Genomic DNA, 25350 nt, shown 5'->3' on the forward strand with positions numbered 1-25350 from the left:
GTTATTTTGTTTTTTCGATTCATTGTTTTAAAGAGGAAAAGTCAATGTGGACTGTTCACTGTTCTTGGATCTTCAAAATATTATTTTGTGTTCCATATTTTTATTTTTTGCCTTAGCGGCAATGATTTTGCCGCGGTGCTGCGCCACGGCTAAATGACTGCAACACTGCGTGCGTGTGTGCGCCCCTGCTTTGACACACCAGAGGGCATGGAGGCCTGTGCTGTTAATCCGCTGTACTGGGATCATTAGTGCCGTCACACCGTCGCTGGATGAATGAACTGGGGCCTGTTACCGCCACTCGTATCCCACACCGGAGATGGATGGTAGCGGAAGGGGGGCCCCTGCTCACTGCCCAGCCACCTACATCTTCCACTAGGATGGAGTCTCACAACATAGGCCTATACCCATGAGGTCTGGAGAAGAATGTGCTGTTGTGACACTCCTCAGTCAGAGACAAAATAAAACCTGATATTGTATTCTGCTGGGTTTTTTTGTGGGTGTGTGTGTTCCGCAGGTTCCGCGTGAGGCTGGGTGGTTGGCCATCTGTTAACACTCCTGACTGGCACTGGTTGGCAGGGCCGTCTGGTCTGTTTGTTCCTCACCGCGCTGAAGTGCCAGGGATGTCTACCGAACCCAGCAGTCTGGAGCTTCACAAAGACTTAAGAGGTGTTTCATGCCTCAGTCAGGACTGTAGGTAAGGGCTGTCTGGGAACGATCTAGGAATTCCCTTGAAGAGATTTCATAAAGACTTTTGGGCTTTTGTCTGCCTCAGGACTGGACTAGGTAAGGACTGTCTGGGGGTTACGGGACATGGGAAGGAACAACTGGGAATGCTGTAGGAAATCCCTCGCTGAGAGCTGGGAATCGACATCCAGTGACTTGTTTGCCCCACTCTGTGCTCAGGAGTCAGGCGGTCTGCCAGGACAGGCCTTGGCTGTGGAGAGGGAAAACACAGCGCAGTCACAGGGAGGATTCTGCTGTCTGCTCCAGGTTTGGCCCGGGGACCACCAGTCTCTCTCTCCCAGCATGAAGTCACCTCAGCCAGGGAGGCTTCTGGCTCCTAGCAATGACACAATGGAAGCTGTGACACACTGACGGTGGAAGGGAAGCATTTCAGGGCTACCAGCCTCTTACGCTGATTTCTATTGGAGGCCTGAGGACACAGCTGAAGACACTGGCCTGTGTTGGGAATCCGATCTGGATGCAGTCCGTGACGAATACGCCTGGTTAAACCACTGTATAGGAGATGTTAGGTGTTCAACGAATGGCGGACGAGGCATTTACAGAACAGGGTGGTCAGTGAGCGAACAGCTGTTCCTGGTTTTGCCACTCTGTGGAATTTCGGGCAGGACCGGAGAGATTTCTGTGTCGGTCGTGTCGGACTCCGATCTGGAGACGTGGCCAACTGTGTAAAGCAAAGAACATGGAAGGTTGCAGAGCAGGAAGCTGCGGCAGTGTACTATTCTGAGTGAAAGAGGGTGAGGTGCCCATAAAAGGCCTACCCTCACGCCTTTGTTTATTCTCTGTCGCTCTAAAACAAACCAATTTGCATAAGCATTTTGAAGGATAGGTGATTGAAGGGACCCGGTGTGCATTATCTTTGTGCATTATCTATTGCAGTGGTGTGTGTGTGTGTGTGTGATGGAGGGGGTTTGAGGAGGATGGTGTATGGGGAGGAGGGGGTGGCAGTGGGCGGGGTATCCGAACAGAGGGTAGTTAATGAGCAACACACACAGAGTCACAGGCACAGTACAGGCTATACAGCGGTGTATGAATGGGGCACAGGGCTAGGTAGAGCTGTAAATAGATCAACATGCTCATCTCCTTGCTCAGCAGCCCCTGTCTGTGTCCTCTCCACCTCTGCTCTGCTCATCAGCAGACTCGCTCCTCGCAGCCAGGCAAGGCCAAAAATAGCAGCACCCCGCCTCGATGTCTGCCTCTCTCCTCCTCCTCCTCTCTGAGTGTCTCTACCACACACACACACACACACACACACATAGGCACAGTGTGATCAGAGTCTCTCCACAGCATGGCAAACACACTGTTTACTCCTCCTGCATGCCACCAAACACCACTTCATAAATTGCTGTCCTGGCAGCATTTCAATAGTCTCACCCAGGACTAGCATCAAGTAGTGTCTGCTAGAAGACCTTTACACCATGCTGGCCAGTTATACTGAAAAAATATAGAAACACAACATGGAAAGTGTTGGTCCCATGTTTCATGAGCTGATATGAAAGGTCCCAGAAATGTTCCATACGCACCAAAAGCTTATTTCCATCAAATGTTGTGCACAGATGTGTTTATATCCCTGTTGGTGAGCATTTCTCCTTTGCCAAGATAATCCATCCACGTGACAGGTGTGGCATATCAAGAAGCTGATTAAACGGCATGATCATTACACAGGTGCACCTTGTGCTGGGGATAATAAAAGGCCACTGTAAAATGTGCATTTTTGTCACACAACACAATGCCACAGATGTCTGTAGTTATGAGGGAGGATGCACATGGCATGCTGACTGCAGGAATGTCCACCTGCGCTGTTGCCAGAGAATTTAAATTCTCTACCATAAGCCATCTACCAACATCGTTTTAGAGAATTTGGCAGTACCTCCAACCGGCCTCCCAACCGCATACCACTTGTATGGCGTTGTGTGGGCGAGCAATTTGCTGATGTCAACGTTGTGAGGGCGAGGGGTTTTCTGATGTCAACGTTGTGAGGGCGAGGGGTTTTCTGATGTCAACGTTGTGTGGGCGAGCGGTTTGCTGATGTCAACGTTGTGAACAGAGTGCCCCATGGTGGCGGTGGGATTATGGTATGGGCTGGCATAAGTTAGACAAACACAATTGAATTTTATCGATGGCAATTTGAATGCACAGAGAAACCGTGACGAGATCCTGAGGCCCATTGTCGTGCCATTCATCCGCTGCCACCACCTCATATTTCAGCATGATAATGCACGGCCCCATGTCACAAGGAACTGTACACAATTCCTGGAAGCTGAAAATGTCCCAGTCCGTCAATGGCCCGCATACTCACCAGACATGTCACCCATTGAGCATGTTTGGGATGCTCTGGATCGACGCGTTTGACCGCGTGTTCCAGTTCCTGCCAATATCCAGAAACTGCGCACAGCCGTTGAAGAGTGGGACAACATTCCACAGGCCACAAACAACAGCCTGGTCATCTCTATGCAATGTGCTGCATGAGGGAAGTGGTGGTCTGATCCACGCCCCTACTGTTTTATTTTCAGGTGTCTGTGACCAAAGGATGCATATCTGTAGTACCAGTCATGTGAAATCCATCGATATTTAGAGCCTAATGCAGGTATTTCATTTGACTGATTTCCTGAACTGTAACCCAGTAAAATATTTGAAATTGTTGCATGCTGCGTTTTTTAATATTTTTGTTCAGTATAGTTTATAAAGAAGCGGCATACATTTCTACGCCCCCCCCACCCCCCCAAGCGGGTGACTGGAATAAACCCCTCCGACTAGAGCAATGGGATTTAAAGTAGTCATTCATCTCTTTTCTTTCTCCTCTTCCCTTCACTGCAGTCTCTGTTCTCTCCCTCCTCAAACAAGTATTCCCCCCCCCCCTCGTGTCGTGTGGTGCAGGACGGCGTCTGTAGCGAACCCGAGGAACTGAACCGTCGCGTGAGATTCGACACGCGGACACCCTCCCTCCCCCATGGGTGACGCCGTGCCCACGACGTGGACCAGAGACGGGCACGGCACATCGATATCCCCCACAACACACTCCCGTTTTTATTACCCTGAAGTCTAATGTAAAACGAGACACACACACACACACACACACAAACACCCCCCCCCCCCCCCCCCCCCCCCCGCGTTTACTGGGATGTATTTTAGAACGGCCGTGTGTCTGTGCGAGGAGTTATGACGCACCCGCCCGCATTTAAAACTCATTAGAAGGACGGGAAGATAAATGATGGTGCAGATCTTTGCTAAGCAAGCAGAAGCTTTATTGATCGACAGTATCTTCATGCGGCACCCATTAGTTTGTTCCTGCCATCCGTCCCTTCTTCTCTCCATACCATACGGGGCTATGGGAAGATGTCAGGCCGCTGGTGGGTTGGGCTGTGAGGTTCTCCCTCTCTCTTTTTGTTTTGTTGCAGGTGCTCTGGCAGGGATGGAGGGAAACCGTGACTCTTATGAAGCAGCATAATGGGTAGGGGGTTAGATTTGATGATGCCAGGTGCGTCTCTCCCTCAGTCTAACTTGCTCTGCCTTTCCCTCTGATCGTTCTCTCTCTACTTCTTACTCTCTCTTTCTTACACTCTGTTTCGCTATTTCTTTCTCTCGCCCCCTCTTACACTTCGCTCGCTCGCTCTCCACCCCCACCCTCTTCTGTCGCTGCCCGCACCCTAGTGCCCTGGCATTGAGACGGACGATGCAGGAGGCTCTCGCCAGATGTTGAGATACCAGTGTTAGGTTTCCATGAACCTTTCGTCTCCCCGCTATTCTCCCTACAGTGGAAGGGACTGGGTTCATGACCAGGCAGATATTATGTCCTCGACGTGGGCTCAGGCTGTGTTGACGAGCCTCTCTTCCACGGTGTTCGGTTCTGTTCTCTCAACTCACTAGAACATCTTGGCTTTATTTTTTCTTGTTACTGTACAACCCAGTTGGTATTTGTGTCCATAATCCACAGTCCCAATCCCTAACCAAGTTTTGTCCATGTTCTTTATTACTCTGGCCCAGAGGCAATAGCAGAGGGGACGTTACCCCCTACAGACCCCCAACTAAGAGGGACTTGCCCTCCCCCTGCATCCCTCGCTCCCTCCCAGACTCCCCCTCACGCCGAAGCTACATTCATCTGTGGGTTGTGCCTCAGGGCCCAAATTGTACAGAGAGAAGGGTTCTATACAGCTCCACACTCTTGTTCTGTGTGACCCCGGAGCTTCCTGCAATCAATCAGGTCCAGTCCAGCGAAAGCATGAATGGGTATTCATCAAGATGGAGGATCTGAGTGGCTAGTTGCGCACACACGTGCATGCAAACTCTCACACACATACACACAAGCTAATTTCCATATTTATTAAGAGCGCTGCTCCATGCAGTGAGAGGGACTCCTATAGACTGCTGTCTGGCTGGAGGGATCCACGTCTGTCTGTCTGTCTGTCTGTCTGTGTCTCTGTCTGTCTGTGCGTTCCTTCACAGACAGCAGCAGTGTACAGCAGCAGTGTACAGTAGCAGCTAGCAGGCAGCACTCTGACTGTAACTCTACAGTACTGACAGACTGGAGCTGCTGCTGTAATGCTGAGTCATTCAGACCCGCTGCCTGCTGCAGACCTGGAGGAGGAGAGGGAGAATCATCATCTCTGCCTCCATGTTCCTTCCTGTAGATAGTTTCTATAGAGGACTCTAGTGCCCTGCTTTAGCATGGACAGCGCCATTGAGGACTTTCACCATTTTGAAGTAGTTAACTGGGTGGGACTTCCTATGGGTTAAGGAAGGATCACATAATTCCATCCAGGTCATCAGGAGGGATCAGCCAATGAATTATACTTGTGAGCAAACGTGGCAGTAATTCACAGACTTGGGCTTTATTGCTGTTCAAACAATGCACTCCCGGTGGCAGTGTGAACTCTTTCAGTTTGTTTACCAACTCGTAGAAGAAGAATAAAATGGACTACTTCAAAATGGAGATGTCCTCAGTTGTGCTGACCATGCTCTAGTAGATGCCATAATGGGACGGCTACAATGTTGCGTCCTCTATGATAGGGCCCTGTCTGCAGTAGCCCCACAGTTCCCTTCTCCTGGTCTGGTCCTCCCTCCCTTTAACAAATCAGGGAGCTCCGCTCGGTCGGGGGGGCGTTCAGGAGCTGATGGGTGGCTGGGGACTACGCTCTACTCAGACAGGAAGAGAAAGAGAGAGAACAGCCCTAGGGCCTAGACCTCAGTCAGTCACAACTCCCTCTTTCATTTCCTCTCTCTCTTACTCTCTCTCACTCTCTTTCTTACTCACTCACTCAGTCTCTCTAAGAGACCGAGAGAGAATCTGTCTCTCTCTCTCGGTCCCTTAAAGAGAGACTCTCACTTTCGATCTCAATCTCTTTCTCACACTCTCTCTCTTTTAGAAAGAGAGACTATATCTACCTCTCTTTTTCTCTCCCTCTCTCACTTTATTTTTCTGTCTCTGTGTGTCTCTCTCGCTCCCTCTCCTTTCCTCTATCTTTCTTATTTCCTCTCGCTCCTTACCGGCCAGCTGGGTGGAAAGAATCACTTGTTTATATTTCCCCGCTGTCTGTCAGGGGCTTGTGCTGCTTGCCGGCTTCCGTTACCTAGCAACTGCAGTAGCAGCTTCACCAATGGCTTTGGCTGTGTGTGTCTGTGTGCCACGACTGTGTTCGCTAGCAAGGCACATACACCCCCCCCCCCCCCCCCCCCCACACACACACACACACACACACGTTCCCAACTGTACCTAGCCTACCTCACAGCTCCTTTTGTCTGCCCTTTCCGCCCCCAACTGGCTCCATGCCAGTCTACCTGTCTGTCTGTCTGTCCTTAGAGAAGACACACTGCCTAGTGCACTTATCCTGCCTTGACTGTCTGTTTCTGTGGTGGTGAAAGGATCGGATGTCCGATTAGGCCGTTCTATGTAGACGCGAAGGGTTATTCACCGGTCTGGTCTGCTCGCCTTGTTGATGCCCGTGTGCCGAAACTGAAAGCAATTCACATGCTGTGTTTGCCACTGTCGTCTGTAAGGGGTTTCCCTGGAGAGCTGCTTTCTCTTGGTTGGCGCTGTCCGTTTGCCCTCACTCACCTCACGATGACATAACCCTGTCTGTTTCTCCGCATATTTTCACCACTTCCTGTGTCACCCTCTGCATGGTTGCAGAGATACGTAGGATGTTGTTTTTGCGCAGGCTGTTTTCTCTGCAGAAATACTCTATGCCACGGGTTCAGATTGAACAATTGGGCCCGGGGAACTGCGGACTGCAGCGGCATTGCACTTGACAGCATCTGTCATGCAGCGGGCAGGGCCAGGCTGGGTGGAGACTACAGTGCCAAAGCGCCCCCCCCCCCCCCCCAAAAAAAATAATAGAACTCCATTACCCACAACAACCCCTCCCCCGCCCCTCCTCAATTCCCCTACAAATGGTGATATTAAGGGGCCGTGTGGCGTTCTCTGTGTTGAGCGCGTGCCCGGGTTTCCTAGCGGACAGATGGGGCTGACGTGTGGGAGAGGAGAGGCTCTGTAGGTGCTGGGGCGGTGAAGCTCTGTACTGCTTCCTCCTGCTGTCAGTCCTTCCGTCTCATCTGGTCTGCATGGTCTCGATGGCTTGGCTTCCTTTTTAGTTCTGTCACACAGAATATTTATTTATTTCCACACCCGTCCCCCGTCTACTATCCAGTTGGTTAGTAATGACCGGCTAGACATCCCCCTCGTGGAGACAGTCCCCCGTCTACTATCCAGTTGGTTAGTAATGACCGGCTAGACATCCCCCTCGTGGAGACAGTCCCCCGTCTACTATCCAGTTGGTTAGTAATGACCGGCTAGACATCGTGGTGGCTCGCACTCATGATTCAAGGCTCCTTTTACAGACCTTTTGTTGTTTTTCATCAGTCTGTCTGAGCAGGGCTGGATGGCGGCATTTCTCTTCCCGCGGTTGGAAAGTGTGTACGAGCTATTTTACTGGACCCCCCCCTCTCTTTCTTCCCTCAGTAGAGAGGCCAATCTGTCTCCCTTGTGTGCATGTCTAGTATTAATAGTATCTTAGTAAAATCAGTCATGTCACCGGCTGTAAATATGTTGTTTAAAGTCGGCCCGCTTTTGCTTTTTGTGTAAATGAACTAGGAGTCTGACTACTACTTGAATTTAGTTTTATATCGCTGTATAATGCCGAGTGGCTTTGTGTTTTGACTCTGTGCCTGTTTTCACATTTGTTACTATGGGTTGAGGTAACCAACTTTCTTTTTGAGTTTGACACAGTAGCTCTGCCACATGAACACACACCCTCTGTCTGAAGGACGAGGCGGACCAACGCGAACGGCCATCCTATCGCCTCTGACCACAGAACATTGTTTGTTCAATTCCCAAGGATTTCTCCACGGTGAATGAAGGATTAGCCTACCACTGTCTCAAGCAGACTGACTCTCTCTCCCTCTCGCTCTCTCAGGTCAGAAGACCTGTCTCCACCTCCATGGCATCTTCCCCTACCTCTATGTGCCCTACGATGGCTATGGGCAGCAGGCGGATCGCTACCTGCGTCAGGTGGCCTTCAGCGTCGACAGGGCCCTCAACGTGTCCATGGGAAACCCCTCCTCCAACACACAGCACGTCTTCAAGGTGGCACTGGTCTCCGGCATGTAAGTCTCCGCTCCCTCTCTTTTAACTAGACCACTGTTCCTTAGTAGGGTCACTCGGTACACGGCGGAGGCTCTTTCTTAATTTGGTTTTCCTCCCATCCTGTTTCCTCGCTTCCTTCATCAAACCTCATTGGAGGAGATGACCCAAGGTTCCTCCCCTAGGGCATTCTCCTCCTATGGGTTTTGAGTAGGAGGCGAGGAGAGAAGACACGAGGAATCAAGAAAAGACACATTGAGAAAGGGGCAGAGTCTGAAGGCTCACATGTTATGTTAGAAGGTGAATGGTAGGTGAAGTCTGTATTGTGTTGTTTTCCCAAGAGGTTCTTCTGTGTCTCCCCCCCCCCACAGGCCTTTTTATGGATACCATGCCATGGAGAAGAAGTTTATGAAGATCTATCTGTACAATCCTCAGATGGTCAAAAGGTGAGGAGCGTGTTCTACTGTTTTTGCCTTAGCTTGCATTTCTCACCAGTCTGTGTTTTTTTTTTTTTAGTTGGAGCTGTAATAGCCTATATGTTAACATTCGCAATGTGTTCCTGTTGTTAGAGAGGGCTATGCTCTCTGTCTGTAGGCTAGCCTGTGTGGACATGACTATGATGCTCATTCTGCTGATATTGATCGGCCCGCTTATGTAGTACAGAGCTCTCGCGGTGTGTGTGTGTTTTGAGACAGAGAGACAGAGCGAGTACGTGTCTGGTGTGTGTGTGTGTGTGTGTGTGTGTGTGTGTGTGTGTGTGTGTGTGTGTGTGTGTGTGTGTGTGTGTGTGTGTGTGTGTGTGTGTGTGTGTGTGTGTGTGTGTGTGTGTGTGTGTGTGTGTGTGTGTGTGTGTGTGTGTGTGTGTGTGTGTGTGTGTGTGTGTGTGTGTGTGTGTGTGTGTGTGTGTGTGTGTGTGTGTGTGTGTGTGTGTGTGTGTGTGTGTGTGTGTGTGTGTGTGTGTGTGTGTGTGTGTGTGTGTGTGTGTGTGTGTGTGTGTGTGTGTGTGTGTGTGTGTGTGTGTGTGTGTGTGTGTGTGTGTGTGTGTGTGTGTGTGTGTGTGTGTGTGTGTGTGTGTGTGTGTGTGTGTGTGTGTGTGTGTGTGTGTGTGTGTGTGTGTGTGTGTGTGTGTGTGTGTGTGTGTGTGTGTGTGTGTGTGTGTGTGTGTGTGTGTGTGTGTGTGTGTGTGTGTGTGTGTGTGTGTGTGTGTGTGTGTGTGTGTGTGTGTGTGTGTGTGTGTGTGTGTGTGTGTGTGTGTGTGTGTGTGTGCGTGCGTGCGTGCGTGCGTGCGTGCGTGCGTGCGTGCGTGCGTGCGTGCGTGCGTGCGTGCGTGCGTGCGTGCGTGCGTGCGTGCGTGCGTGCGTGCGTGCGTGCGTGCGTGCGTGCGTGCGTGCGTGCGTGCGTGCGTGCGTGCGTGCGTGCGTGCGTGCGTGCGTGCGTGCGTGCGTGCGTGCGTGCGTGCGTGCGTGCGTGCGTGCGTGCGTGCGTGCGTGCGTGCGTGCGTGCGTGCGTGCGTGCGTGCGTGCGTGCGTGCACCGGCTGTTATTTAGCTGCTGAAGCTATCAGTTACTGTGAGTGGAGTCGTGCTACTGCACTGATTCCGAGAGACGGGACAGAGGAGAGAGCGAGCGAGTGATACCGAGGGAGGAGAGCGAGCGAGAGACACTGAGGGAGGAGAGAGAGACTAACTGGCAAACTGTCTGCTCCCAGCCAGACTGACTGTTATGAGCCCCTGTCTTGTTCCAGATCAATCACTGAATCAATCAACTCTCTCCGCTCTGACCTTTAAAGGGGAACTGTCACTGTGGCCTACATTATTATTATGGATATAGGACCGACCAAAAGACTGGCGGGACGTTTCAGGTTTGAAAAGTAAAATTGCGTGTTGTCACAGTTGTTTTCCAGCGACTCGGACTACAAGGTGACTGTGTTTTTTGAATGAAAGCATATCAAACTCTGGAATGAAAGCCTCTCCGACTCTTTTTGGAACACACAGCTTTTTCTGGATGCAAAGTACATGTCTAGGAATAGCGTACAATAGCGTACATCTAATCCAACGTAAAACCGTGTGTGTGTGTGTGTGTGTGTGGTTCCAGGGTGTGTGAGCTGTTACAAGGAGGCGCTGTGATGAACAAGAGCTACCAGCCCCACGAGGCCCACATCCCCTACCTGCTGCAGCTGTTCATCGACTACAACCTGTACGGCATGAACCTGGTCAACCTGGGAGCCGTCAAGTTCCGCCGGAGACAGCCGTGCAGAGGTAAGGGACGGACAGGAACGGAGTAGGCTGCTTAGGAACCTTGTTACAAACCGGTGACCTGCTGAGTGGTGTTGCGGCACACCGTTTTATTTGTTGCTGTCCCCCCCCCCCCCCCCTTCTCTTTTTCAAGCAGTCATGGGTACGACTGTTGCCTGTTAGGTGTGGCTGAGGGGTGCGCAGTATGCCCAGTCGTAACAGTCCAGAGCTATGACTGGACATACTGGCTCGGTGGGGTGTGTTAGAGAGGAAGAGCTGCCATGCTTTGTCGTGATGTATTTGTGTTCTTTACGATGGCCTTGAGATGCTTCGGGCAGCCGCTGTAGTTCTCTTTCTATCTCTCTCTCACACACACACACACACACACACACCTTATCCTCCTAATGCATCCTGGTCAGTGTGTAATTTGCTAAGTGGCTAGCAGGTAACACCCTTGCTTTACAAAGACCTGACAGGCTTTCCATAAAATTCTTTTAAAAAGGTGGACTTCTTCAAAGATGACACCTCACCAACACACAGTAAAGTTTAGAGCGGAAGAAAAGAGTGCGGGAGAAGACTGGAAGTAATGGGGTCCGTGGCAGACTAGAGGAATAACTAGCATTCTGGAACACTGCAAGCCTGTTGAGCATACCTAACAAGAAGTGAAGGTACACAGAAGATCCAGAATAGAACGCTAGACCGACGACCCGTCCGTCGTCCGTCCGTCGTCCGTCCGTCCCCCGATCCAGGAGCCTGAAGCACATTCTTGGTACTGCTGCTGCATACCTGTTTTTTCACCTGAGTTGGATAAACACCCAGCCATCAATCTAGAGAAATGAACAGCAAGGGCTGGAATATGGATGTGTTTACTTATGACCTGTTGAACTCGGGCTGTTGATTGAACTTGCACTGTACACAGCTGTTTAGTATTAATATTACGTCCCACATCGCCTCTGCCAACCAAAACAAAACCACAGGCAGCTAGCCGAGCTGGGACAATCGATATCTCTCCGGTGAGGCTGGAGAGTGTTGAGGGCCGTGGCAGTCAGATTTCCTCCCGTCATCCCAGGACGTGAACCTGTGACTCGCTAGGCGCCTCGCAGTAGCAGGGCGAGAGTGGTAGAACAGGGGGGAGGTGTCACAGTGGGATTGGAGGAGCAGGAAGGTTTCCCGGATCTAAGGGTTGAACTTAGCCTTGGCTTCACACTCGTCTACGCCTGATGGTTGGGAATAAAGCGGTAGATTGGCCATTTTCTGTTTGATCTCGACTAAGGCTTACTAAGCGCTAATCCCGGGCCGTGCTGAGCCGAGATGGGACAGGTATCTCCGCTCTGCAGTTGTCTTCATGCCTGAGCGAGTCTCCTGGGCCAGGGAAGGCAGAACCCAGCATGACACCACCATGCATGGAAGGGTTAATGAATAGGCCAGGACCCCCTCCCCCCCGGCTTCAGATGAACAGGTTCTTAACAATGTTCACGCAACGCTCTCCCAGACAAAGAGAGGGCCACTTCCTGGATTCTGATGCAATCAATGGAAAATGGGTTGCAAAGAACCAAAAAGTACAAAGGGACTAAAACTCTGTGATAATGTACACCTGCTTATATTCTTCTTTGTACAACACCTAGTTGAAAGGGGGTTTGTAATCTGGGATCAAGTGAAGACGATGACAAAAGACCTGGGATTTTAGAAAGCTGTGTAGATCCAAATAAATTGGAAAATACTGAGCTGGTATGCTTTTCTTTTTGCATTTTGCTGTATGTTGAAGACACTATCTGCGGACTGGTTTACAACACATGATTCACATGTTTTTGTGTGTCTGTGTGTGCACGTGTCTCTTAAGCAGAGGGATTTCCCCCAGATCGCCAGGGCTGCAGCAGCAGGCCAGGCACCAGCCCCTTGAAGAGCCCCTGTACCTCCAAACTGAGTGACAGTACGCTGGGAGGCATGTTTGTCCGCTGGGAGGATGATGCCATAGCCTGGTGAGCCACGCCAGCACAGACCGGCTCCAATTACATGTTGTGGGCATATGCAGCGTTGTGTTTGTAGGTCTTGTCTGTACATTTCTTTCCGTGTAGGATTTGGTGTGTAATGTGTATATCCATGTTGTGTGCTCACCTCTTGCTCTCTCGCTCGCCCAATCTGCATTATCTCCTTCTTTCTTTCTCCATTTCGCTCCCTCTCTCTCTGTCTCTCTGTCTCTCTGTCTCTCTGTCTCCCTCTCTCTCTCTCTCTCTCTCTCTCTCTCTCTCTCTCTCTCTCTCTGTCTCTCTGTCTCTCTGTCTCTCTGTCTCTCTGTCTCTCTGTCTCTCTGTCTCTCTGTCTCTCTGTCTCTCTCTCTCTCTCTCTCTCTCTCTCTCTCTCTCTCTCTCTCTCTCTCTCTCTCTCTCTGTCTCTGTCTCTGTCTCTGTCTCTGTCTCTGTCTCTCTCTCTCTGTCTCTGTCTCTGTCTCTGTCTCTGTCTCTCTCTCTCTCTCTGTCTCTCTGATGCAGTTCCCTGGTCTTGGAGGATGTGGAGAAACAGAGCACATGTGAGCTGGAAGTGGATGCTGTGGCTGTAGACATCCTCAACCGTCTGGAGATAGAGAGTAAGGACGGCGAGAAACTGGGAAACAACATCTTTTAGTCATATATATATATATATATAAAACCGCCAGTCAGACGTTCCGACAGACGCATGAGGAGAGACTGAGGGAACGGGTTGGTGAATGACTCCACTGCTCTGACTATGCGACACGGTCGAGGAATGAAGGCTTTTCCTCGTCAAACCTCAGTTGCGTCTCAAATGGCAACCTATTCCCTATGTAGTGCACTACTTTTTTGACCGGAGCCCTATAGGAGCCCTATATAGGGTTCCATTTGGGACCCCTGCCGATGTAACCCAGATGAGCGATGGAGGCCTTCTCCAGATCAAACAGTCTGTCTCTCACCCCACTGCCAGTCTCCTGCTCTCCAGCACATGAGAGCGTTAGATCAGTGACCACCCGGGCCAAAACAAACACTGTCCACTCACCCTGTCTCTCTGTAGTCTCGTCTGCCTCAGACCTTCTGTGAGGGAGGGGAGGGGGGGGGAGCGAGGGAGAGAGAAACGGGGGTGTAGGATGGAAGAGCAGGGAACATAAAGCAAAAAGAGAACATTCCGTTAAAAACATGCGCGAATACGCGTCTTGCATTGGAATGTTTTCCCAGACCTTATAGTATCTCAATCCAGTATGAACTATTTCTACAGCCTTTCTGCTATTCGTGATAAATGTTAGGAACAGAATGACACAGCAGAAACAAAGTGCTTGGTTGTGTTTTAGATTAGCTGTGCTCAGAATATGGAGTGTGGGAAACACACACACACACACACACACACACACACACACACACACACACACACACACACACACACACACACACACACACCATTATCTGGCAGAAAGGGGGTCACGCCAGGGCAGTCCACATATGTGCCTTCAGCAAGTAGATTTTCCATCTGCCCAAAAAACAGACATACAAACTCGCAGTTGAAAAGGAAATGGTTTGAGGAATGATTCTGATTTCGAGCTCTTGTCCAGTTTTGAGTGGTTAGTGGTGATCTGAGCTCTTTAACTTTGCGTGCGTCAATGTACTCTTTGAAACAAAGGCCCTCATTCAACCAACTGTAGATGGGAAATGCAGAGGCCCTCATTCAACCGACTGATCTATGCCGACACTGTGTGTGTGCAGATCAGATTGGCAGCAACCCTGGCCTGCAGGCCATCTGGGAGGATGAGAAGCAGAGACGACGAGAGAAGAACCAGTCATCTCAGATGGAGACCCCACAGTCACAGGGTGAGTGAACCAGTCATCTCAGAGACCCCCACGGTCACAGGGTGAGTGAACCAGTCATCTCAGAGACCCCCACGGTCACAGGGTGAGTGAACCAGTCATCTCAGAGACCCCCACGGTCACAGGGTGAGTGAACCAGTCATCTCAGAGACCCCCACAGTCACAGGGTGAGTGACTGACAGCTCTATACCTCCTCACAGCCCGTTCCTCCGTTAGTCAACACCACAGTTAAACTTCCAGCAGGTCTACCTACATGCGTATCGGCTGAATATAAAGGTGACTGACAAAATAATGAAAACACAAACCTAGTGTCCTAATAGGGAGTTGGGCCACCACGAACCAGAACAGCTTCAATGCACCTTGGCGTAAATTCTACAAGTGTCTGTTGGAGGGATGCGACACAATTCTTACATGAGAAATTCCCGAATTTGGCATTTTTGTTGATGGTGGTGGAAAAACGCTGTCTCAGGCGCCGCTCCAGAATCTGTCATAAGTGTTAAATTGGGTTGAGATCTGGTGACTGCGACGGCCATGACGTACGATACACATCGTTTTCACGCTCGTCGAACCATTCAGCGACCAGGATAGAAATGCTTCACCGTAGGTCGAAGGCGATCACTCAAAATGGCTGTGCATTTATTAGCGTTTGCCTTTCCCTCTAAGGGGTTGAGTCGACCTAAACCAGGGGTTTCCGACAGGTAGATCGCCGCCCGCTTACGAGTAGCTAGCCAATCAATTCTGAACGCACATGCGTTTTTCCATCACACACTGTCATAAACATACAGCTCCCAGCTGATATCGAATCAAAAGCCACATTGACATTTTCCCACCCCTGGTTAGCCACTATTGGCTTAAAAAGCCAAATGTAACACAATATCTGCTAACTAATTTCCAGCAATATTGCCCGTCTGTCTGTTTGGACCGTGCTTTTGTCTAACACGCCGTATGTAGCCAGTTAGCGTTGCTAATGACAACGTCTTTTGGGTCGAGTAAACAGAGACTTTCCATCAAAACATTTTAACTGAGAAGGTTAACTGCAAAGTAGGCTTGCCTAGCATGACTGTTTGTTTAATTTGGGTGGCCGTTGTTTAGCAAACTCTGCCGTGACATGTTCTGCAGCAGTCGGCCGAACAGCAGAAACATCATTAGACCAACAAATTCTTCTCTTGTTAGATGGGCAGTTAAAGGGGAATTCCAGTTTTTCCAGGCCTACATTTCTTTCTTCTGATGTGATTTAAGCATTGACTCAAGACATACATTTTTGGTGTTTCTCTGTGAATATTTGTAATATTGAGTAGGAAACATAAAAAAAAATTACAAAAAACGGAGAAAACTGAATATAATTTTATGGGGCCTGACATGCCAAATAATGTTTACTAACCATTATTTTACCAGGCATATTGACAGAAAACACATCTCTTGTACACTAAAGACCCGGGGAAGGGTTGCAGGGTAGAGAAGAGAAGACAAATGAGTCGCTCGGGTTATGTTTTTTTTTAAAGTAGCTCTGATGCTAGAAAAGGTTGGCGACCCCTGACCTTAACCATGCCAGGAAATTGCACCCCACACCATAACAGAGCCGCCAGAACCCTCATCTACTCAACTGTTTTTTATTATTTTCGCTGTTACCTGTAAGTCAATGCCAGTGGAGGCTGCTGTGGGGAGGACGGCTCATAATAATGGCTGGAATGGAGCGAACGGAATGGCATCCAACGCGTGGAAACCATTCCACCTATTCCCCTCCAGCCATTACCACGAGCCCGTCCTCCCCAATAAAGGTGCCATCAATCGCCAGTGGTCTATTCCCCATATTATGTGCCATCTGCTTGTTGGAACATGCATCGACCAGGTAATAAATAACCTAGGCTTGTCTCTGTCACGATTCACGCCTTTCTGAGTCCGACTGCTGTCCCATGTGCATCACACATATATCAAAGTGTAATAATTGAACCTCTGCCTGCGTTTTGGTGCTCCTCCAGATCGCGGGTTTGTCGCCTCGACGGAGAGCGAGAGAGCCTTCATGCAGAGATTCAAGGAGATCCTGAAGGAAAATGAGTTTGATGTGTAAGTAACAACTTTCACCCTCAAGCTTTGCTGTCTTTAAGCGGGGGAATGGCTCGCCACAAGAGTTTCCCATAGTCTTTAAGGGTAACTTGAGTGTTAGTCATCGTCGGACAAACAGTTGCTCAACATTGCGTAAGTGGATAGCTGTGCTTTGTTTGGTTTGGGAAGTTGAGAGAGGGGGCGGCAGGGGTGGTCTTTGAGAGTAAACATCTGCTGCTTTCAAGACAAGATGTCTACCGCCGGAGAACACATAAGTTGCGTTTAGAGAGAATCTACATCTGGTCTGTCTTTCATTCTTTATGTTAAAACGGCTACTTATTTTCCCCATGCCTTTTTGGTTAGTGTATTGCTGTCTTTGTCTATATGAGATGGTGGCTGCATGCCTCTTCCTGGTTCATCTCAACACTGTCAGTGGCTGGGCCAGAGAGGATGGAGGGAGGGAGGGAGGGGGTTGGTCCAGGGTTGATGGGGGTCATTGCTGTCTAATATCCCAGGGCTCTCCCTGTTCCCCCTCCTTGCCGAGCAGAAAGAATTTCCTGTTATAAATAAAAGTACAGTTGGCCCGGTGTGTGCTGTTACATCAGGTCCAGATGGCTCCTACTCACAAAGCTAAGTTGATACCAATGGGTAGAAAGTGGGAGGAAAGTGAAACGGCTCTATCAAAGGCCAGGCCAGTATGGGAGCAGTTTGGGCCCTGGCACAGGGACCCGTTTCCTCTCACGTGATGGCGCTGTGGCTTGGCAGCACTGTGACACACACACACATTCCCAGATCACAACTCTCACTGGTTGTCTGGCGTGCTGTCGCATGTATACGCATTGTCTTTGATTTGAGTCCGTCTGTCTACTGTACATCTAAAGGTGTCCACTACACTCTTATGTACTTTTTTAAAGCTGTTATTTAGTTGCTCTCGCTCTCCTCTGATTGTTACCACAGACAGACAGGCAGGCTGTACTGTAGTAAGTACAGACGAGCGGTTTTTGCGGATGGGAGGAGGCGGAGTTGGGAGCTGAAACGTTTTAATCGCTGCAGGAATCTCCTGGCACCTGCTGGGCTCCCTCGTTTAGCCACCAAAGTCATTAGGAACGAGACTAATTAACACCAGATCGAGACAGTCGTGAGCACAGAGGCCTGTCTCTGGAGCCCCTCTGCACTCCTTCATCTGCCCCACAATAATGGAAATGAGACATAGAATATTCAAATTCTTTTTTTGGGGGGGGGGGGGGGGGGGGACTAGTACCTGCATTGCTTGTTCTACCTTTTGTGTACCACCTTGCATATTTTTCAATATTTCGTTGAGTTGATAAGTAGTGAGTTGCTAAGCAATGCAGGGGTGCAGCACGGGACAAAGCGGATGGCAGAGCCTGATAGGGAGAGGCATCTGGAGGAGAGCCCAAAGTACTGCTGGCCACCTGCCAGCTTTCCATTCATACCTCCTCCTACACACACACACACACACACACACACTCCCTCTTCTCTTTCTCTCGATCCCACACTCTTCTCTCTCTCTCTCTCACTCGTTCTCCCTCTCTGTCTCTCTCTCTCTCACACACACACACTGCAGCCATATCTCCTGATTAAGACAATAAGGATTGCTAATAAAACATGACTGCTGCGGCGCTTGGTCCCAGGGACCTCGTCTATGACTCAAGTAATAACCTTAGCAACAGTCTCCCTTTTGAACGGTCGTATCCCTCTCTTTTTTAAATAGGACTCAGTCTGGGTCTGTGGATGACGTGGCAGAGGAGCAGGATCCATCCCCAGCTGAACTGTCTCTACACCCTGATGTCCTGACCCCAGAGCTGCTGCGGTGTACACCAGCCAACCTGGTAGAGGCGCATAGAGACTCCCAGACAGGTGAGCAAGGCATCTTCGTCTGCCCACTGGCCCTCTGCCAGTCTAGACAGTAAAGGGGATGTGACGTCAACTTTCCTCCCAATTCTCCCTACCGACTGTCTGTCTGAATGCCAGAGAAGGTGGATTGACATTCGTCCAAATGATATCCTATCACTCCTACTGTGACTGAATTTCAAGTGTGACACAGTGTTGATCTACATTAGCCTAATCTGCTCGCTCAGTCTGCCAAGTCTCCCGTAGGACCAGTGGAAATGCTAGGGAAGCAAGGCGACTGGCACACACGGAGACAGAATGGAGTACGGCGGGGCCTCATGCTGAACCATTCACTGTGGCTGTGTCCCAAATGGCACCCTATTCCCCGTATAGTGTACGACTTTTGACCAGGGCCCATAGGGCTCTGGTCAAAAGTAGTGCCCTGTGTAGGGAATAGGGTGCCATTTGGGACACGTGCGCTCTGTTTGTCAGTAATGATAACCTTCTCTCCCTCTCTCCCGCCACTCAGACACTAAAAGGAGCCGTGGTAAAGACCAGGAGGAGGCCATTGTGGATGAGGAGGCCATTCTGAGTCTGTTGGAGAGCAGTCAGACCTTTCTCCCCCTCTCCCAGAAATCCAACCACTCACCCATACTAGGTAGGCAAACATACTGCACTGTGTTCATCGGATCTACGGAGAACAGCTTATCCTACTGCTCTTATGTCAGTTTCATTTTTTTTTTTTATCTGCTTTTAATCAACGGATTGTTTATATAGCATCGCCAATGGCAGTTTTTAAACTCTGGGCCCTAGTTATAACTCCAGGCCATAAGCAGAGCATCCAAGTCTGGAGATGAGCAACCTCCAAGGTATTTCTGTGTGTTGCAGACAGCAGCCAGGACCATGCCATGGTGGACCTGCTGGCAGGCCTGGAGGATGATGGGTATCGGGCGGCCCCTATGAGGCAGAACTCCCAGCATTCCCTGCCCGGGGGAGGGAGCGCTCACTACAACAGTGATGAGGAGGAGGAGGGGCCAGAGCTAGAGAGGGAGGAGGCAGAACTCAGTCTGCTGATGTCACAGAGATGGGACAGCGACCTTCCAGAACAGTCTACTAGACGGAGGTGACTGATTTTCTTATTTTCTTTCTTTACCTTGTACTTCTTTTCCTTGCTCAATATTAAATTAACTATGAGTTTAATATTAACTCAATAAAAACACCTAATTACATAATTATCTTGTTTCTTGTGTTGTCACTGAATTCACAATGGTAAACAGTAAACACTTTTGGCAGTCAGATGAAGGTCACCTGCGGGGGGCCGTGACTAAATAGTTTAAGCGATGCCTCATTGTTAAATCAATGTGTCTTATCTCCCTCCGTAGACCTGGTGTGAAGGAGGCAGAAGAGAGCTTCAGTGACGAGCCCCAGGACTCGTCAGATGAGGAGATGGAATGGAGTGGGAACAACTCTCTTTTTGCCAACCTGTCCATTCCTCAGCTGGACGGTGCTGCGGATGAGAACAGCGGTGAGTTATAAGAACGTAATATAGATGATAAACTGCAGCTAACACATCGACACATTTCATTGACTCCTGCCTTATACATTCCTGTCACGGTATCGAGATGTTATGTCTCCTCTCCTGTTATATCTCCTCTTTAGATTCATCGGTAACGGACAAAGGCTCCAGGACCCACTCGTCCCTCACCGTCACCGATAAGATCCTGGGGAAGAGGAACCCCTTTCCTGGGGAGACAGTCCACCTGGAGCCCTCGTCTTCAGCCAAGATCCTCCTAGACCGCAAACACCCGGAGCACCGGCAAGCCCTCTCACAGGACAAAGAGGAACCAGCTGATAAGCACTTCCTCTCCCTCAGCCAAGACAGTCATGAGTGTTCCACAGGGTTCAAGGTGAATAAAGAGATACCTTACATCCAGCCGGTCAAACACCCCATTCCCTGCAACATCGCCAACCAGGCCGAGGTCTCTCAGATCTGTGTGGACAAAATGGATGTCGTTCGGCCTCTGTACACCTACGAGAAGAAGACGATGGCTCTGGATGAGTCGGATCTGGACGTCTTTCCGTTCGGCAACGGGAAAATCACCCAGAGCAGGAAGAAGTACAGCAGCATCAAGAACGTGGAGAAGAATCGCCTGTCCATCCTGCAGAACCACAGGAGCTTCTCCCTGTGTTACTCTGAGCTGAGGAACTGCCCCAGCAAGACAGATCTAGAGCTGGGTCAGAAAGACTGTAAAAGCCCCATACCGAGGAACAGTATAAACCCAGCCCCCTGCCCCATAGAAGAGGACGAGCTCATTGCCTCGCGGGAGGGTGAGATGGGCCGAGGCAGCGAGGAGGGGGACATGGGCGAGCTGAAGATCCGGTACGAGGACTATCAGGAGAACAAGACTGAGAGGACCATAGTAGCCCAGCAGGAGGCACACTACAAGTTCTTCCCCAGTGTCATTCTCTCCAACTGCCTTACCAGGCCCGCCAAGAAGGTGGTGGGCAACAAGTTGACCGACGGCTGCGCTAAGCTAGAGCAGGCAGAGCCACGCAGGTCCAGGCTAAAGCTGGGCAAGAGGAGGTCGGCTGCAGCAGCCCAGAAAGCTAAAGCGAACGCTGGGGAAAGCCTAGCCTCTGACAGCCAAGTGGGCATGGCCTTAACGTCCATCATGCCTGCCTGTCCTAAGAGCACGGACACAGTGGCAAAGTCAGTCATGGAGGAGACTGGACCCACAGCACCACTCCCAGAATCGCCTGCTCCTGCCCATTCCCCTGCCCTGGTCCCTTCCCCTCTTCCAGCCCCTGTCGTGTCCCCTACACCGTCCCCAGTCCCTGCCAGTCCCACTGAGGCGTCTGTGGAGGGCAGGTTGGCCCCACTGCCTGAGCTTCCTGCTAAAGTGACCAGCACCAAAGCCTCCGGTCTGCCTGGCAGCAAGTACACCCTGAGGGCCAAGCGCAAGATGAGCTACGACAGCAGCGAGGACGGGGAACACTCGGGCGCCTCTCGTGTGAAGCACCCTCTGGCCCTCCGAGACAACTACGTCCGCTTCAAAGACAACTATATCCTCAGCACGCAGGAACTCAAGTACCAGAAACGACGGAAGATGTCCAGAAAGGAGCCACGGGAGCCACCCATCATCATCAAGTACATCATCATCAACAGGTTCAAGGGTCGGAAGAACATGTTGGTGAAGATGGCCAAGGTGAGTGCTGAGGAGCAGCGGGTGGTGCTCACACCAGACAAACTGGAGACGTACACTAAAATGGCACCTCTCAAGACCTTCTGGCCTAAGGTTCTAGAGTCTTGTGCAGTCAAGTTTCCTCTCAGTGAGCCCAAGGCTAATAAGAAACAGCCCAAACGAAAGGTTAAGGTCAACACCACCACCACTAAGAAAACGGTCAGTGGCCCACCCAAACCTCGAGTCAGAGTCAGGCAGGGGGGTGAGAGGCCTAGAAGGACTAAAGGCCTTAGGAAAGCCTCGACTCTGCCCTCTCTGCCATGCCCGCGGCCATGTTACTGTGAACTGGCCAATGACCATGCCACTGAGTACTCTGATGTGATGGTGGAGTTGGGTTATCTGTCTGAGAGATCCCCTAGCCCCACTGATTCAACCCCACCCCGGTGTTGGTCCCCCAGTGACCCCCTTATGGAAGCCATGTCCTCTGATGGGTTGATGAACCCATTAAATGATCCCTGTCTCAGTTCTGTGTGTCAGGAAACCCCCCCAGAGTCCTTAGGCCGAGGTGTGCGGAACCGAAGCCGGACTGCTAAACCTAGCAGCCCAAGAAGACGGACTAAGTCTGCTAATAAGCTTTCGGCGGAAGTCAAAAAGGAGAGTGCCACGAGAAGGAAAAGTACTACTGGGACTCCACGGAGGAGAAAGAAAGATCTAGAAACAGTTGATGGGACTAGTGTGGGTGGTGACTCTACTAACGCCACCACAAGAACGCGAAGGCCTCGTAGGAAAAAGCAGGCTGAAGAGGCTGAACAGCTCCCTGTAAAAAGCAGAGACTGTGACAGTTCCCAGCTCCTCTTCCCAGAGGATGAGTTGCCTCCTACTGAATCCTCTTCAAAGGCTGTACCACCCTTTCAGCAGTCAGCTAACAAAACCAGCCAGATCATTGACGGCTCCCATGGGGTCACTGGCTCTAAATCCCTGTCCCAGTTCATTGAACCAAAGTCCGAGGACTATGAGACCTCCATCATGGAGGTGAACCAAAGCTTTGCTCTCAAACTCTTCCAAACGCATCCAGGCCAACTGCAGGGTTGTGCTGTGAAGGCAGAAACTACGGTTGATGAGTGCACAGCTCCTCAGGTGAAGTCCCCCATGGTGGGGAAGAGTAAGGGCGCCCCCAAAGCAGGGTCCCCCCACTCAGGCCTTAGGAACGGGGAGGCCCTACCTGAGGATACCTCTGGCCTGGCTGTTCTGAAGAAGCTCCTGCAGAAGAGGCAGCAGAGAGGTGGTCAGTGCCTCCCAACCCAGACAGTGGGCACAGAGATCTCCTCCTCCACTACAACACAGCCCCCTGGCCCCACACCAGACCCTGCTGCAGCCAAGCCACCAAGAGCCAGGAAAACTCCCTCAGCCACCCCACGGAAACCCCGGGTCTCAAGAACTACAACTCCCAAGGAGAAGAAGCCCAGAAGCAGGAAGGGTAAGGTGAACTCTCAGCCGGAGTTACCGGTGAAGCAGGAGCCACCTATGTCAGACGACAGCCCAGTGTTCCTGTCAGACCCAGGCCTGGACAGCTGCTACTCCATAGAGGACAGCCTCTCCCCAGAGCTCCCACACAACTACAACTTCGACATCAACGCTATCGGCATTGGCAGCCAGACAGAGTTCTCCAGCCTGTACATGGGCAGCCAGTTTGTTCTGACCGACAAGAATCTGCCTCAGAAGTTCCTGAGTGACATCACCCAGGAGGCTGTCCCTGCGCTGGCGCTGAGCATTGAGAAGAGGCCTGATAGGCTGTCTGGGTCTGGGGAGGCGCTCCAACGAAGCTTGTCTGGACCTCTGAGTCCTGACCTCTTTGACAAGCCAGAAAATGGTGAATCTGTCTCCAACCATTTATCTTCTCTGGATTCCGAGAGGTTACTGAGGAGCAGAGAGTGGGGAACGTCCCTGGGCAAACTCCACGGCCTCAGCCACTTCCAGGGCTTTCACTGTGAGAGGAAAGAGCTGCTGTTCTCTGCCTTCGACCCCGTCTTACCGCTGCCTTTGAGCTCTGCGTCTTTCGCAGACAACGAAGGATCACCGACCGGGGACTTACTGGAGGGGAATGATGCTTTGACGTCGACCACGGCCAGTAGTTCTCCGCGCTCGGTTAACTCTATATCCCAGGTGAAGACCAGTAGCCAGCTCCTCAGGGGGACAGGGGGGGGAGCCCACATCCTCAAGCCCCTCATGTCCCCTCCCAACCGGGAAGAGATCCTCACCACCCTCCTGGACCTGGAGATGTCTGAGGCCACCTTTCAGGAACCCTTCTGCAGCAACCCCTCAGATGCCCCAGGGAAACCCAGGTAAGACCACTAAGCTCTAATCGCGGAATTATTTGATTTACTTTTTTTTAAAGCACTGTATAACAACTACTGATGTGAAAAATACTTAATACATTTGATTGATTGAGTCGAGGGTTAAATGTTACACACAATATCTGTCTGTGACTAAGGCTGTGGCGTAGGCATGATGTCGTACATCGTTCACTCATTTTATCTTCTCCAGGGAGGTCGGTGGGCGTAAGTTGACGGTGGAGACCAGGTTGGCCAAGGAGCTGGCTGAGTTCAACGGGGACCTATCCCTGGAGGGGCTACACTTCTGGAAGACGGCCTTCTCCGCCATGACACGGCCCGGCTCCTCTCACACCCTGGGAGCAGAAGCCACCGGAGACCAGGCCCAGCTCAGCCCCTCTTCAGCCGGGGACCAGAAGGTCATTCTGCTGCCCTGTAGGAGCGCCCCCAGCCGCGAGCGCGTCCAGCTATGGTTGGAGGCCAGGAAACAGTACGAGCATCTGAAGAGGGGCAGGAGAGACATGGGGGCACTGGAGAGGGGAAGGTTAGAACAGATAAGAGAAGAGCAGCAAACGGACAGGACTGAACAGCCCACTCTGTTCCATTGTGCAGCATTGAAGGAAGAGGAGGGGTTTGTGAAGCCCTCCGATATCAGGACTCAGAGGGACAATCTCTCTCTACATATATCACCTGTTGAGGGGGTGGAAACTCAGGACAGCCCCAGAGGAGTGAAGCCTGTATCAGACATTAACACCAGAGACCCCGAGGAGGAGTACTACGGTAAATCCATCTCTCCAGACTCACCAGACCTGCCGCCCTGGCAGCAGCCCAGCCCCTCAAGACTAGATGGAGTAGAGGGTGAGAGGAGAGGGTCAGATCTAGGGTCACCCTTGTCCCCCAGGCTCTGCACCTCCCCAGAGAGGAGCGAGGAGAAGCACTTCCTCAGTCCCTCTCCCTTGCCTTCCACGAAGAGCCGGGGGGACAGGGAGAGGACCAGCCCCCACCTTCAGCTCCACAGCACCCCAGTCCTCAGGAGACGCAGATGCAGGGGCGAGTCTGAACCTGTGTGCAGCACCCCTTTGACTGAAGGTAAGCCCCATCATTCTCCGGCCGCAGGCCGTCGGCACCTATCACTCTTCATCCTGCCTCGGCCGCTAACACTAACTCCGACCGTGGGAAATGACATTAGCGATAGCATCCGCTATCCTTCCCGCCGTAAGCTTTTCTTTACTCCAACTTTCTTTCTTACCTCGGTGTGAAATTTTTATGGCTTCTATTAATGACTGCATAATTGACTAATCAAGCGTACCAGAATTGTTAATCTGTCACAGTCATTTATTGAATTAGCTTTAATAGGAGGAAGCCGTCTGCATGCAGTTGTTTTGTCCTCTGGAATGTCATTATGCGTCGAACCACCACCCTGAACTCATTTTGGGGTTTCTGTTCAATCCCAGACGCGGAGTCTCCATCTCAGAGACTGCAGCACAGGAGAGGGGAGCACACAGAAACCCTGAGGAGAGTGCTACTGACCACACAGATGAAGGTCAGGACAAACACAGAGAATTTAAGCTCCTATTCATTTTAG

The 25350-nt window shown here is 51.0% G+C and overlaps 1 protein-coding gene across 3 annotated transcripts in view; it reads left to right on the forward strand.

Annotated features, from left to right (window-relative positions):
• rev3l (REV3 like, DNA directed polymerase zeta catalytic subunit) overlaps positions 1 to 25350 on the forward strand; it is a 50243-nt gene that overhangs the window by 15527 nt on the left and 9366 nt on the right. Inside the window, exons 2-16 of one of the 3 annotated variants that reach the window (XM_082976806.1) lie at positions 4140 to 4192; positions 8151 to 8340; positions 8689 to 8763; positions 10411 to 10574; positions 12391 to 12529; positions 13040 to 13134; positions 14258 to 14362; positions 16339 to 16423; positions 18135 to 18280; positions 18783 to 18911; positions 19142 to 19376; positions 19636 to 19778; positions 19913 to 23777; positions 23980 to 24854; positions 25220 to 25308. In XM_082976806.1, the coding sequence (XP_082832932.1) occupies positions 4189 to 4192; positions 8151 to 8340; positions 8689 to 8763; positions 10411 to 10574; positions 12391 to 12529; positions 13040 to 13134; positions 14258 to 14362; positions 16339 to 16423; positions 18135 to 18280; positions 18783 to 18911; positions 19142 to 19376; positions 19636 to 19778; positions 19913 to 23777; positions 23980 to 24854; positions 25220 to 25308 (6339 nt within the window). In that variant the 5' untranslated portion in view covers positions 4140 to 4188. The remainder of the gene's footprint in view (positions 1 to 4139; positions 4193 to 8150; positions 8341 to 8688; positions 8764 to 10410; positions 10575 to 12390; positions 12530 to 13039; positions 13135 to 14257; positions 14363 to 16338; positions 16424 to 18134; positions 18281 to 18782; positions 18912 to 19141; positions 19377 to 19635; positions 19779 to 19912; positions 23778 to 23979; positions 24855 to 25219; positions 25309 to 25350) is intronic. The other 2 variants (XM_082976804.1, XM_082976805.1) reach the window with 2 other exon arrangements.

The sequence above is a fragment of the Salmo salar genome, chromosome 06 (genome assembly GCF_965601325.2).
Source record: "Salmo salar chromosome 06, fSalSal1, whole genome shotgun sequence".
Classification (NCBI taxonomy): Eukaryota; Metazoa; Chordata; class Actinopteri; order Salmoniformes; family Salmonidae; genus Salmo; species Salmo salar.